This window comes from Nyctibius grandis, chromosome 8 (genome assembly GCF_013368605.1).
Source record: "Nyctibius grandis isolate bNycGra1 chromosome 8, bNycGra1.pri, whole genome shotgun sequence".
Classification (NCBI taxonomy): domain Eukaryota; kingdom Metazoa; phylum Chordata; class Aves; order Nyctibiiformes; family Nyctibiidae; genus Nyctibius; species Nyctibius grandis.
Genome location: NC_090665.1, coordinates 13,932,453 through 13,945,310, shown reverse-complemented (window position 1 = coordinate 13,945,310; position 12,858 = coordinate 13,932,453). Strand labels below are relative to the sequence as shown.

General features: G+C 62.6%; 1 protein-coding gene across 1 annotated transcript; it reads left to right on the top strand.

The window, feature by feature from the left end:
• Positions 1–7,415: 7,415 nt before the first annotated feature.
• Positions 7,416–12,374, top strand: LOC137666632 (leucine-rich repeat-containing protein 15-like). The gene is made up of 2 exons (XM_068406761.1): positions 7,416–7,463; positions 9,025–12,374. Exon 2 carries the CDS (start codon positions 9,030–9,032, stop codon positions 10,758–10,760), a length of 1,731 nt encoding a protein of 576 aa, XP_068262862.1. The 5' UTR covers positions 7,416–7,463; positions 9,025–9,029; the 3' UTR covers positions 10,761–12,374.
• Positions 12,375–12,858: the final 484 nt, after the last annotated feature.

Here is a 12,858-nt window from a genome sequence, read left to right as displayed (position 1 = left end):
GTGTTAAATAACTGTCGTCTTGCTGGTGAGGTTTAACAAAATTTAGCAAGCCTGGCTAAATGGTAGGTAGAGCCATCTCTAAAGGAGGAGAAATGCAAATCATTACAGCTGGTGTGAAGCAAACTGGGACTGGATTCATAAACAGAAGCACCAAAATATTTATTGCAATATATTTAAGAGAAGCACAAAGCCAACATGAAGCTTTCTTGATGGTGGTTCTGGGTTGTTAAGTGCTATTGCTTAAAAGGAGGCAGTTGTTACAAATTTAGGTTCTTGGTTGGGCAGCTGTAATGACCACTTAGTGTGGTTCCAGCTCCAGCGCTGTCGTACCAGTGCCACGCATGCATCTGCTCGCAGCAGGCAGGAGATAAGTATAATCTGGACTAACGAGGGAATTGTTGTACAAACCATGCTGGTTATTGTTTGCCAGAAGAGACGCGCTCGTGGCTACGGGCACTCGGATGCACACTGTCCCTTTTCTAAGAAAAAGCAACATTTTGGTCGCCGTATGGGCGTATGCCACGCTGGTGTCCGGCCTCTGACAGAGCAGCAGGTTAGCAGCAGCTGCCATCTTTCTGACCCCCCTTTGGCCGCCCCAGCCCTGCAGCGGGGCCAGCTGGGTCTCGCGCTGCTCCTCTGGCTCCCGCTCCGCAGTCGCTGAGCTCTGGCACGCGGGGGCTTTGGCACGCGGCTGCGTACAGTCAAGGGCTCGGAGGAGGATGATTCGCCTTTACATGCTGTCATCGGGCTTTCCCCGCGCTTGGGCCAGACGGGGAAGTGAAGTCAGCAGACAACAAAAGGCTGGAGCAGTGAGGGCCTGGGGTGATTGACTAACTCTTCCTCTGAGGTGTCCTGTTCTGAGCTGCCTCTGATTCATTGCTTGTTGCCCAGAAGAGCTGAGCCCTTCCTACGAAACCCCCTAGCCTGGGAAATCCAAGGATGTGCTTATTTATATCCTGTCTCTGTTTTGCCTGGAGAAGGGACGGTCTCCCAGGTCAGCATGATGGTGGCTGTGGCCAGCGAGGAAGGAGCAGGAGGGCTCCTTGGGGAACGTGCAGCTGCACCTCGGACCCTCTCTCTGGGCAGCATTGCCTTGCTGGTGTCTCAAGGTGCCGATGGCTTGCCATCGCCAGTGTATTGGCAAGGTTTTTCCTGGTCCCTGCAGCCCACACCTTTACAAACTACTGCCTGGCCTCTGCCACCAGGCTGGGCCTGGGGGACAGTGGGCTGGAAAAGGTTGGAGGTGTCTAATCCCTGGTCTGGGGGTTCCCTGCTGCTGGGGAAGGAGTGGATTCAAAGCACATCTGTGCTCGGCGTCTGAGGGGATCAGCCCCACACCCTTGCCTGCTGTACGGGCCTGGGATGCAGAGCCCTGGTTAGCAGCCGTGCACACTAACCAGACCTCTGAGTCCCAGAAGCTGCCTTCGGGAGCGCTTGGAGTACGTCACCAACACAGCCTGGCCAAGGGTCTTCTGTAACTCGCTCGGTTCCCCGAAACGCTTGTTCCTGCAGCGGCTGCTCCTGCTCTCTGCTTTGGAGCAGTGACAGCCTCTGGCTGCTGTGCTGGGCTGCGGGAGCACGCAGCGTGTTTCCAGCCCCGTGTCACCACAGGTGCTGTTCTCCTTTGCTTGTCAGGACTTGAGTGCACCAAGTCCTCTCCTAACAGCCCGAAGAGCGTGGTGGCAAGGAGGGAATTAACTGCTGCTGTAAGTGCTGGCAGCTCTCTGCCTGCTTCCTGGCTGCTGCAGGACCCTTCCAAGCCACCAGCACCCGTGTGCTGTGCTCGTGTCCCCCGCGTTGCTGCCCTTTCTGTCTCACCTCTGCCACGTGAGGCCAGGAGCTGCTGAAGGACCTTTGTCACTGCTTGCAGAGGGGAGTGAGCTCAGGTGGGCACCTACTAAATGCAGCTCAGCTCTCCAGCATGTAGCAGCAAGATTGGAGCCTGCACCTTGGATCCTCCCTCTCCCGGTGGCAAAGAGAAGCTGGGTGATGGCAGATGTGCTTGGAGAAGACACCATAGTTCAAGATCGTGTGTGACCGCTTGCTGCAGGGCAAGAGCTCTGGGATCCTCTGCCTGACGTTATGGAGCGTTCGCCGTGTCTCCTCCAGGCCTCTGACCAGAACATCTCGCATGGGGAAGCTGATTCAGCAGCTGCGATACTGGAGCACGGCATTTCCTAGGGATGACAGAATAGCTGGGAGGAGATGCAGCCAAAGGCACGTACCCGCGGGACAAGGCTGGGCTTGCGAGTGTTTGCAGACTCTCAAACTGATCAGGAGCCTGAAGCTCCTGCTCTGCCCCTGCTCCATCCAGAGATGGGCAAGCTACACAGATGTTATGCCTCGATTTTCCTAGCCTGCGTCTGGGTTCACATCTCCTCCCCTCCTGGGTGTCGATGGGCAGATGAGCCTCTTGCCTGGGACATGGTGGGTGAGTCCCACTCCATTGCGGGGTGGGGGGCTGCTGCTCCAGCAGCACCCAGAGACATCGAGCCTGGGCCCCTCTTGTGCAATCGCTGCTGTAAGACTTTCTCTGTGACGTGCCAGGCTTCCAGCTGTGCCTTTGTGTCTCTCTAGATGAAAAAAGCCCAGGGCAGGGGGCCAGGGAGGGCTGGCAGTGGCTCCGCAGCCTGCTGTGCCCTCCTCTGCCGCCTTCCCCTGGGCACGGGGGAGAGGTGGGGCCCCTTCCCCCTGGGGGTGTCAGAAGGGGTCCCCGAGGCACTCCCTGGTGCCAGGGATGGCTTTACGGAGATGGAGAGTGGGGGGAAGCTGGTCCAGCAAGCACCTCGCTGTGTATGAGCAGGGACAGCCCCCCGCCATCGCCTCCCGCTCCAGCTGGTCCTTCCCCCCTCTCACAGCGCCCATCCGACAAGCTCTTTCCGCTTCGGATTATCTCTCCAGGCGGACTTGGCTGTGACCCCTGCATTCCTTCCAGCCTAGCACTGCCCTGAGCCCACGCCAAGCCCTGTGTGCTGCTGCTATCGCTCAGGGCTCGGGCCAGGGCTGAGCTGGGAGGAGATGGTCCTGCTGGCCAGGCGAGTTCCTTGAGCTCCAAGAGGTTTTGTGGTGGGTCTCATGCTGGTGCTTGGATGGCCTGATGGCCATCCCTGCTGCCCGTACTGAGGGACCAGGGTTTCTGCTCCTTCCCAAAGCTCCCACCCTGCACACGTGCTTCCCCAGGGAAGGCAGGACCTGTCCCCATCCCTTGCCCCCATGCAGATGGGCATCCTGTAGCCATGAGCAGCAAGGCAGCCCTGCCTACCTCGAGCAGGGAGCTGAAAACATCATGGGGCTGGATCGCTGGCCCTATGGAGGAGCTCTCTTGTTTGGGCTCCTCAAAGGGTTAGGGGGGGGTGTGTGGTGGGGAAGGGGCTGCTGGTGCCTCTCTGATGGGTGGGAGGGGACCCAGCACCAGTCCCCAAGTGACATAATGCACCTTCCTTCACCCCTCACCTGTGGCTTCAGCCTATGTGTCCTGCTGCATGGCTCAGGCCCGGAGGTGTCCCCCCACGCTGGAGCACCGAGGGGACCCCCCTCCCCTGGCCACTAGCCCGGACCTCCACCCTCTTCCTCCCCTTCAGCAGAGCAGAGTCTGGCCCGATGCCCTGGGCCAGCCGGTCTCTGCAAGCACCGGGGGCCACATGGGGGTTTCTCACAGCGTGGTGAGCAGCTTGCAGCAGTGCAAAATAACGGGGGAGCTCCCAGCCCTGCGCTGCGGGGAGCGGCGCGGCCTGGGGATGTCCCGCCCCTCCCAGGGGTGTGAATTCAGGCAGGAGCTGGAGGTGTGCGAGGAGCAGGGCTGGGGGCACCGAGGCTGCCGGGCTGTGCAGCAGTGTGGCGTGGGCGAGCGCGCTCAGCTGTTTGGCAGATGAGCAATGTGCTCTCCCGGCCAAGCCCACAAGCTGCTAATTTTAGCGATTACATGAATTTTTCCAAGCAGTCTCGAGTCCCTTGGTGATTCAGAGCCACTCGGCTTTGCTGCCCCTGCCACCCTGGCCGTGGGGATGTGCTTGGGGACCTGCCGGCACGGGTGGACCCGGGACTGTCCCGCTGTCCGGCAGCAAGGCTGACCTCCCCAGAAATGAGTGATGCTGATGTTCTGGAGTTCTTGAGACCTCCATGGCTGGTGGTGTTTTGGGGCTGAGCTCGGCATGGGGGAGCACCAGGGCTTGGGCAAGAGGTCACAGGACAGAGGGAAGCCATGGTGGGGCTGGGAACCCGGACTGCGTTAAACCCGAGTGGCTTGGAGAGCATGGCCAGGGGTTGCCTGCTGCTGGTCTTGCTGGCCTCTGGGAGGCCCAGGCAGGGTTACTTCAGAGCACAAGGCGTGATGTTAGCTGGGACCACTTGCCACAGGACCTCCGGCCCTCCTGTGGGCTCAGCAGCAGGCGGAGGAATGCCTGCAGAAAGTGCTGGGGGCTCTCGGGTGCGAGGGCAGCAGCTGGGCCGCGGGGCAGCTCCGTGTGCTCTTTTCCCTGCACGGTGGTGTTTGGCCACGGCCGTTGGTGAGGAATCGGAAAACTGGGTTTGTGCAGGCAGCAGACGCTGAGGAGGGATGGGGGCTCTGGGGGAAGGAGCCACCCCTCCCGGCCCAGCTGTGACCACAGGTTTTGCTGCCAGCTCCATCTCACGGGGACACAGGGTCTGGCAGGTGCCCACCCTTGGGCTCCATCATCCCTTTGGATGCGCAGGGACATGGCAGTGACCCCTCACGCCATCCCGTGCTTGGTCTGGGGGGTTCAGCCTTTCTCTGGCTGGTGCGGCTGGAGGTGGGGAAGGTCCCCAGAGCACTGCTGGACCCTGGGGCTTTCCCATGGCGTGAGGTTTGCTCCGCTCCTTCCAGCGCCGTGTGAACTCCCAGCTACGTGGAGCAGCCTCCCTCTGCGAAACGCTTATCTCACCCTCAGGAACATCCATCCATGTGCTGTCGCGGGGAGCTGCCTCCCCTCCAGATGTGCGGAGCGTGTCGGTGCTGCTCTCCCAAGCTCTCTGCTCCCCTCCCTTGCGCGTAGCCTGGGGCGAGCTGCTGTGCGCTCACCTCCGGGAGCGGCTCCAGCTCCACTGCGGGTGCGGTGCAGGGGCTTGTGCTGTTACTCAGCCTTGCTTTATTTTTAGGAATGTCTTGAAAACAGACTCATCCTTCCCAGCCAGGAGCCGGAGCCAAGCTCCCGAGGCCCGGGTAGAGGCAGCTGGGTTTTTGGCAGGGCTGTTACCTGGGCTCCTCTGAAACTTTGGGCACTCTGCGTGGCCATGGGGACCACAATCTGATCACCCCCCTCCCGGGGGCAGAGTGTCTGGGGGTACCCACCGCTGCATCCCCGTCCCCCCTGGGGCAGTGCTTCTTGGAAGCAGCTGAGTCCGACATTCCTCTGTCGGACTGGGCTCGGGTGGTGGTTTTTTCGGAAGTGCTGGGGTTTAATTTCTGTGTTGCCTTGCTGAAAAGCTGGGTGCTTCTGGGGTGAGTCAGAGCGGGCGGGAGCCCAGCAGTGCTGGCGGCGGGCAGCCAGAGCCAGCGATGAGGGTGCGATAAGGCCCAGAGCCCCGCTCTCCTGCCAGGGCCTCCGGGAGCGGGCAGCTCCCGTGCCTGCTGCCTGACCTCTGCCTGCGCCACTGTCAAGGAAGCGGGGAAGTTATTTTGGGAATCACGGCGCTGAGAAAATCTGTTGTGTCAATAGAGTGTGAGCTAAAGCACTTGTGGGTGGTGTTTTCAAAATGCCCCTTCTCTGTGCCCAAGTGCCTGGGCTTTGCCCCAGGAGCAGGCAGGGAGCGTGGCCGGGGGTAGCCCCAGCCCCGGTGCTCGCTCCCCAGCCAGGGAGGGGTCCTTGGCCACCTGCCATGTCCCACGGCAGCCAGGGCCCCTGTGCAATCTGACATATCGGCGGCGGTTGCCTCCAGCTGAGGTCCCACTGCCTACCCTCTTCCCACGATCCCTGTTGTCTTCCTCCAAGTCTGGCTGGGATCTCCCCTCTCCATCCCTGCAGTTTGCTGTTTGTCCTGCTCTGGTCCCTGCTTTGAACAGGGTCCCCGTCCCCTGCACTGCCCTGTGCCCTCCCACCCCTCACGGCCCCACACACTGTGCCATGGGGATGGAGGCAGCCTTCCTCCCCTTCGCCGGCGGCAGCCCCGCGCTGTTCCCATCCTAAGCAGCTCATTAGCACTGGCCGGGTCATGAGCAGGGGCTGCTGTGGCTGGCGGAAACATGGGTGGGCTGAGACAGGATTAGACATGTTCAGGGAAATTCCAGCTGCCCCGTGGTTAGCACGAGGCTGCTCTGGCTCCGGGCAGCCCGAAGGGGCCACTCATGCTGGCGCTCCTTAGCTGCTTCTCCCCAGTATCCGTTCCCGGTGGCTGCTGGACCGGGGCTGCCCAGGAGAGGTGGGCAAGGGGGGGGACCTGGGCTGGGCGGTGGGGACCAAGGGCACCCCCGTGCACCTCTGTTGACTGGAGGGGGCAGGGGAGGGGTGGCAGCAGGAGCCCCTGAACAAGTGGACGGGACGTGCTTGTACCCTGCTTCCCAAACACTCTCGGCTGCCGGGCTCCATCACCCACGTGTCAGGGCTGCTGAGGCTGAAGAGCAGCATATGGGCTGCAGCACAGCCGCGGCAGCCCCAGGGAGATGGCAGCATGTGCCGCTTTGGGGTTGCAAGGCTGCCTGCCATCAGCGCCGAGGGGGTTTCTCAGCGCCAACTGGCACAGCCATGCTGGTGGGAGGGGGTCTGGTGAGCCGAGGGCTCTCTGCGGCAGCCTGGCCTCCGGCTGGCACCAGCAACGCCGCTGACCCCCTGCTTGGTGCCCACTCCCTGGCTGCGCTGGGCCAGGTGCCTGCGGGGCAGAGCCCTGGCATGGGTGCTTGTAGGAGCCTGGCCTGTTTGCATCTGCGGTTGGAGGGGAGTGAGCTGCGACCCCAGGCAGGGTCGGCGTGGTGGGGGGCTGCCTGCGCTGCTGGCCCTGGGCTGGGGCACGGCTGGAGGTCCTGACACTTGCTGGAGCCGTAGCCAGGGAGGTAAGACCTGTGCATGTGCCGAGGTGATGCCATGGAGCAGCCCTGGTGTGAATGTGTGCCAGCGAAGGGCAGGATGGTGCCCAGGGGCCTGGCTTTTCCTTGCCTGCCCCCATGGGTCAGTGTACCCAGCTGTGTCAGACCGGGGGGGTCCCGGGGCCGAGCTGGTACCTGGGCGCTGGCTGACATGAGCAGCACGTTCATGGGGCCGTCTGCTGGTCTTAAACAAGAGCACTGGGGTTCAGGAGAGGGAAACCCAGAACTGAGACGCTTGCTGTTTGCTGAGGAAATAGGAGTTGGAAGCAGCTCTGCTCCAGCGCTTTCCCTAGCCCCGACGCTGCCCCTGTGCTGATTCATTGATTTGGACGGGTTATATACTGGGAGGGGAAGCATGAACCACACTCGGCTCTCTTGCCAGCACGGAGCTGTGCTCGCTCGGCGCTTGCGGCTGCAGGACACTCGGGTAAGTCCTCTCTCTGCTACCGCCCCGGTGAGCGGCCCCGGGGCTGTGGGACTCCCGGGGCAGTTCCGAGGGGTGGTGGCGCGGCGGTGGGATCTGCACGTTCAGCATCTTTTGATTTGATGGAGAAGGTGTTTTTCTTGCAAGGGTTCTCCAAAAAAGCGAGACTACTTAGGCATTGTGGGAGCTGAAATAGACATAGACAACCTATCTTAACGATAACCAATAGAGAAAATTAAGGGGGGTAAAGTAACATTTAGGGGTGCTGAGGTTAGGAGCAGTGGGATGCTGAGGGCTGAGCGGTAGGGAATATTCAGCCTCTTGGTCTGTGAGCTTTGTGTCCCTAGAAGAAAAGAGGAGATGATAGATTTTCAGCTGCCTTTCCTGAAGGACACTCCAGCGTGGATGCTCTCCGAGCTGCCTTACCAGGGAGTGACATGAGCAGGGCTTTTGATGTGCAGAGCGTTTGGGAAGTTTATAAACGGCTCATTATAAACAAAGCTGTTCTTGGATGCAGATTGTTTCCATATGGGAAACATAAACTGTGCTGGCTTGTGGAGAGTTCCTCCCTCCCTGCCGGAGAGCAAGCGTCTGGCTGAGCTGTGCTTCGGGCTGGGGGATCTGTGGGTTTTCTCCCTCCCTTGTGCCACTCGAAGATGTTAGTGGGGGGCTGCTCGGTGCCAGCCTGGCACAAGGCTGCTGCTGTAATCTCGGGAGGGAGGGAGCTCCCAGGCCAGAGGAGGGAGGAGAGGGTGTCCCTGTGGGGTGATGCAGGACCTCGCTGTAAAGATCTTGCTCTCCCCAGGCACTACCCCTGGGACCAGCCTGCACACAGGTGCCCACACCGGACACTCTGCTCTCATGGCCAAAATCAGCCAGGGCTGAGCCCTTCTGCTGGCGATGGGGTGCAGACAGGGCCACCCCCGTACCCAGCCGGGAGTGGGGATCTTGCAGAGGGTCCCGTTGACCCAGGCTCCTGCAGGATTGGAGCTAAAGCATGCTGGGCAGTGGGTGCCAGCGCTGCTCTTGGCTCCACGACAGGAGCTCAGAGCCGCTCGCTGCCGGGCAGAGCCAGGAGGGTGCTGGGGGGAGCTGAGGGGAGCACCTTTCTTCCTGCCCCCACCAAGCACCCCTGGGACTTACTCAGCTGAGGGTGCCACAGGCCAGCTCTGGTGAAGATCTTGACTGTTTGGTGGTGCCAGGAGGCCAGCACCACTGGTAGCAGCTTGCCACGCTCCCTGCAAAACAGGAAACCACACTCCTGGCTGCTGGAGGAGCCGAGCGAGGGGGGACGCCAGGGATACCACTAATAGCTGTGGTATGGCAGCCAGGCGCCGTGGCCCCCGGCTCTGTCCCGCTCTGTGCTCCTGCCTGGGCTGTGCCCAGCCCTGCCTGCCCCCAGCCTTCCTCACCCACTCTCCTCTGCCTCGCTGCCATGCTGGGGGCAGGATGGCCATGGCCTCGGTGGCCTTTTCCAGGGAGAAAGCAGCACCCATCCCCGGCAGTGGCCCTGGGAGCTGGGAAATGGCAGGGGCTGAGCCCCCCTCCTTTGTTTTTTCTGCAGGCCCAATGGAACGGGGAGGCTGGCGGTGGTGGCTGCTGCTCCTGGTGGGCGTCCAGCTGGCCAGTGGCCAGTGCCCAGAGCAGTGCCAGTGTGTCCGCACAGCCCAGGTGGAGTGCTCCGGTGCCAGCATCACCACGGTCCCCAGCCCTATCCCCACGAATGCCATGACCCTCCAGATCATCAACACGCGCATCGCCGAGCTGGGCGACGCGTCCTTCGGCAACGCCTCCCTGCTGATCGGGCTGCGCATCGAGAAGAACAACCTGTCGCGCATTAGCCCCGGGGCCTTCCAGCACCTGCCTGACCTGCGCTACCTCAGCCTGGCCAGCAACAAGCTGCAGGAGCTCCCCGTGCAGGTCTTCGAGCCCCTGGGCAAGCTGGAGTCTCTTCTCCTCTCCAGCAACCAGATCCTCCAGGTCGAGCCTTCTCACTTCGCCCACCTGAGCAACCTCAAGGAGCTGCAGCTGCACGGGAACAACCTGCAGGAGCTGAAGGAGGGGGTGTTCGACCAGCTCGCCAGCCTCACCAAGCTCAACCTGGCCAGGAACAACATTGAGCGCCTGCCGCCCCGGGCCTTCGAGCGGCTGGCGCGGCTGCAGGTGCTGCGGCTCTACGAGAACCGTCTCCGGCAGATCCCAGCGGGCACCTTTGATGGGCTGCCGGAGCTGCAGGAGCTGGGGCTGCACCAGAACCAGCTGGAGACGCTGTCCCCGGAACTCTTTGTGCACAACAGGAACCTGCAGAAGCTCTACCTGTCCAACAACCTCCTCGCTGCCCTGCCGAGTGGCGTCTTCTTACCTCTGCGTGCCCTCGCCAAGATCACCCTGCACGTCAACCGCCTGCGGGACATCTCCCCCGGCGCCTTTGGGCCCATGCCCGACCTGCGGGAGCTGTGGCTCTACGAGAATGAGCTTTCCACCCTCCCCACCGCCGTCTTCGGCAACCTCACCCAGCTGCAGCTCCTGGTCCTCAGCAAGAACCGGCTGCGCTCAGTGGCGCCGGGGGCTTTCCGGGGCTTGGGGGAGCTGCTGGAGCTGTCGCTGCACTCCAACGCCCTGCGCCGCCTGGACACCCAGGCGCTGGAGGGGCTGCCCAAGCTGCAGAACCTCTCCCTGCACCACAACCAGCTGCAGGCGCTGCCACGGGGCATCTTCGGGGCCACCCCGGGGCTGCGGCACCTGCAGCTGCACTCCAACACCCTGGAGTACCTGCCCGCCGGCATCTTCTCCCCCCTGGCCGCCCTGCGAGAGGTGAAGCTGCACAACAACTCCTGGCGCTGTGATGAGGGCATCCTGCCCCTGCGGGGCTGGCTGGAGGACAACCCCTACAAGGTGGGCGAAACACCCCCCCTCTGTGCCCAGCCCCCTGCCCTGCGGGGCACCCCCATCTCCGGGCTGCCACGGGACCAGCTTCTCGACCCCCAGCCCCCCACTGCCTCCCCCCTTCCCAGCACCCTGCTCCCTGCTCTCCCCTCTGAGGCAGCGTCACCCGAGGGTGCCTGGACGGAGCCCTCCATGGGGCTGCCCGTCTCCCCGTGGGAGGAGGAGGAGAAGGAGGAGGAGGAAGAGGAGAGGGGGTGGTGGGGGCTGACACGCATGCAGAGTGGGGTGGTGGTGGCGGTCATCGTGCTGGTGTGTGTGGCCCTGCTCGCTGCTCTTGTTGCGCTGGTGGTCTATGGCTGTAGGAAGAAGAGCCACGTTGTGCTCATGAGGATGAAGGCACCCAACGAAGCCTGAGCACCTGGCAGACCCTGGGGGGGAGCGGTGCTGGTGAGGCATCCCCTCCCCATGGGGCCAAGGGACATGACAGTGGCTCTGCATCAGCTGCCCTTGCTGACTGGGACAGGACAGCATCACCCCGCGCGCTGCATGTCCCCCTGTCCTGCTCTGCTTTGCCCTGCCCCTGCTCTGCAGCAGGGCGTCCCCCCAGCTGCCCTGCCATGGCTGCCCTCTGCCCCCAGCCCCTCCTGCCTCCAGGGCAGCCTCTGTGCTCACTCCCTGCCGGGGGGCCAGCAGCTGGGGTGCGGGGTGCTGAGAGGGACCCCTCGAGCAGGGAGACACAGCCTGGCTGTGATGGTGCTTACCCCAAACAACAGGACTTCCCCATCATTCACCTTGTGTTGTCCCCGCTGGTGCTGCCCACCCCAGCACTGCCCGCTGCCCACCCCAGCACTGCCCGCTGCCCACCCCCAGCCCCTTTTCCCCATCTCCCCCCCCCCGCCGCCATGCCTCCCGCATCTGCCCCTGCCTGAGCAGGCGGGTGCCAGCCCAGCGAATGCCTTTGCCCCCAGCACCTGCCTGTCCTTGTGCCCCTTTGTAGCTCACCTGCGTCTGGGTGGGGGTCCCCGCGGGCTGGGCTGCCTGTGCCCGGTGCTGCTGCTAGGGTGGCACACCCCGAGTGACTCGGCCGCGTCCAAGCTGCCCTCCCTGCCTGCAGGCAGGGCGGACCAGAGCACAGCCACCATCTTCCCCTGCTCCCAGCAGCCACGAGCTCCTCCTGCCCTTGTGCAACTCCTGCCAGGAGAGCCACGGGGCAGCATGATGTTGTCTGGGTGCAGCGGCAGCCCCTGAGCCCTCACTGCACACTGGTGCTAACCCTCCTGGGGCCATGACCCTGCCTGCAGCGCTCTGATCCAGCCCCACGGGTGGCCGGGGGGCTCACACTGGCCCCTGCTGCAGGGGAGTTATAGGGGTGGGATGGTGGGTGTGAGGTGTCTGCCAGGGGCTGGGAGAGGCTCCTGTGTTGGTGCCCCAGGGATGCTGGAGCATGCCAGGGCTGCTCCTGCTGCACCCCGTCCCTGGTCCTTGCTGCCTCGATGATACCCTCATGCATCCTCCACCAGCTAGTGAGCAGCCTGGCCCTGCTCTGCCTGGCAAAGCTTCTTCCTCCTCTTCCTCCCTCGAGTATCCTCCTGTCTGCACCCAGTCTTGCTGCCTGCTCGCAGCCCCCAGGCAGCGGAGATGCTGGCAGCTCACCGTCAGGGGTCAGCAAGCACTGGCTGCTCTGCAATTCACAGGTGGGTGCTGCGCCATCCCCCTGCAGCACCTACATCCAGCAGCCACCCCACCTCCTTCAGCCGTGGCACGGCCACGGAGGGGTCCAGCTCACCTCTGCGCATAGCAAGGCGGTGCCAGGAAGCCTGGGAATCGCTGCCACTGGACGAGGGTCACACTTGGCGTGCACCCCATAGTGCTGGCTGCTCACAGCACCCCAGGAGCCAGCACTGGCACAAGCAGCCCCACACTCGTACACATGATGGGATGCTCCTCTGAGCTGCGACCTGCGTGGTGGTGGGAGACACAGGACTGTGCTGCGGGGCTGTTGGGTGCTGCTCTGTGACCTCTCCATTAAAGTGCAGTTGTCCACCCCCAGTGCCAAGAGCTGTTTATTCACCCCTCTGTGGTGTGCAGACGGGGAATGACCCAGCAGGGACAGGAGCTGTGCTTGATTTCTACTCCTAAGATTTTTTTTTGTGTTGAGGAGAAGCCCATGCAGGCTTGTGGGGCTGGGAGAGGGTTAGTGGGTTGTGGCTGCAGGGCCTGTGCTGGTCCCTGGGCTCCAGTCTGGGGTGAGGGACCCAGGGGGGCTCAGCCATCCAACAGCAGCAGGATGGCTTTTGGAGAGTGAGCTGAGACCTCAGCAGGCTTCTCGATGGAGACACTGACTGCCTCCTGAGCAGTCCACTCCTTGGGGTAGGGCCCTGAGGGTTTACGCAGTGCCACACCGGAGCTCGCTTGGGTCACTTCAGAGCTGCCTGCCGCTGGCTTGTGTCAGCTGGGTTTCTCCATGCGTCACTGTCTGCTCCATCAGTCTGGCTGAATGCACGTAAGTGTC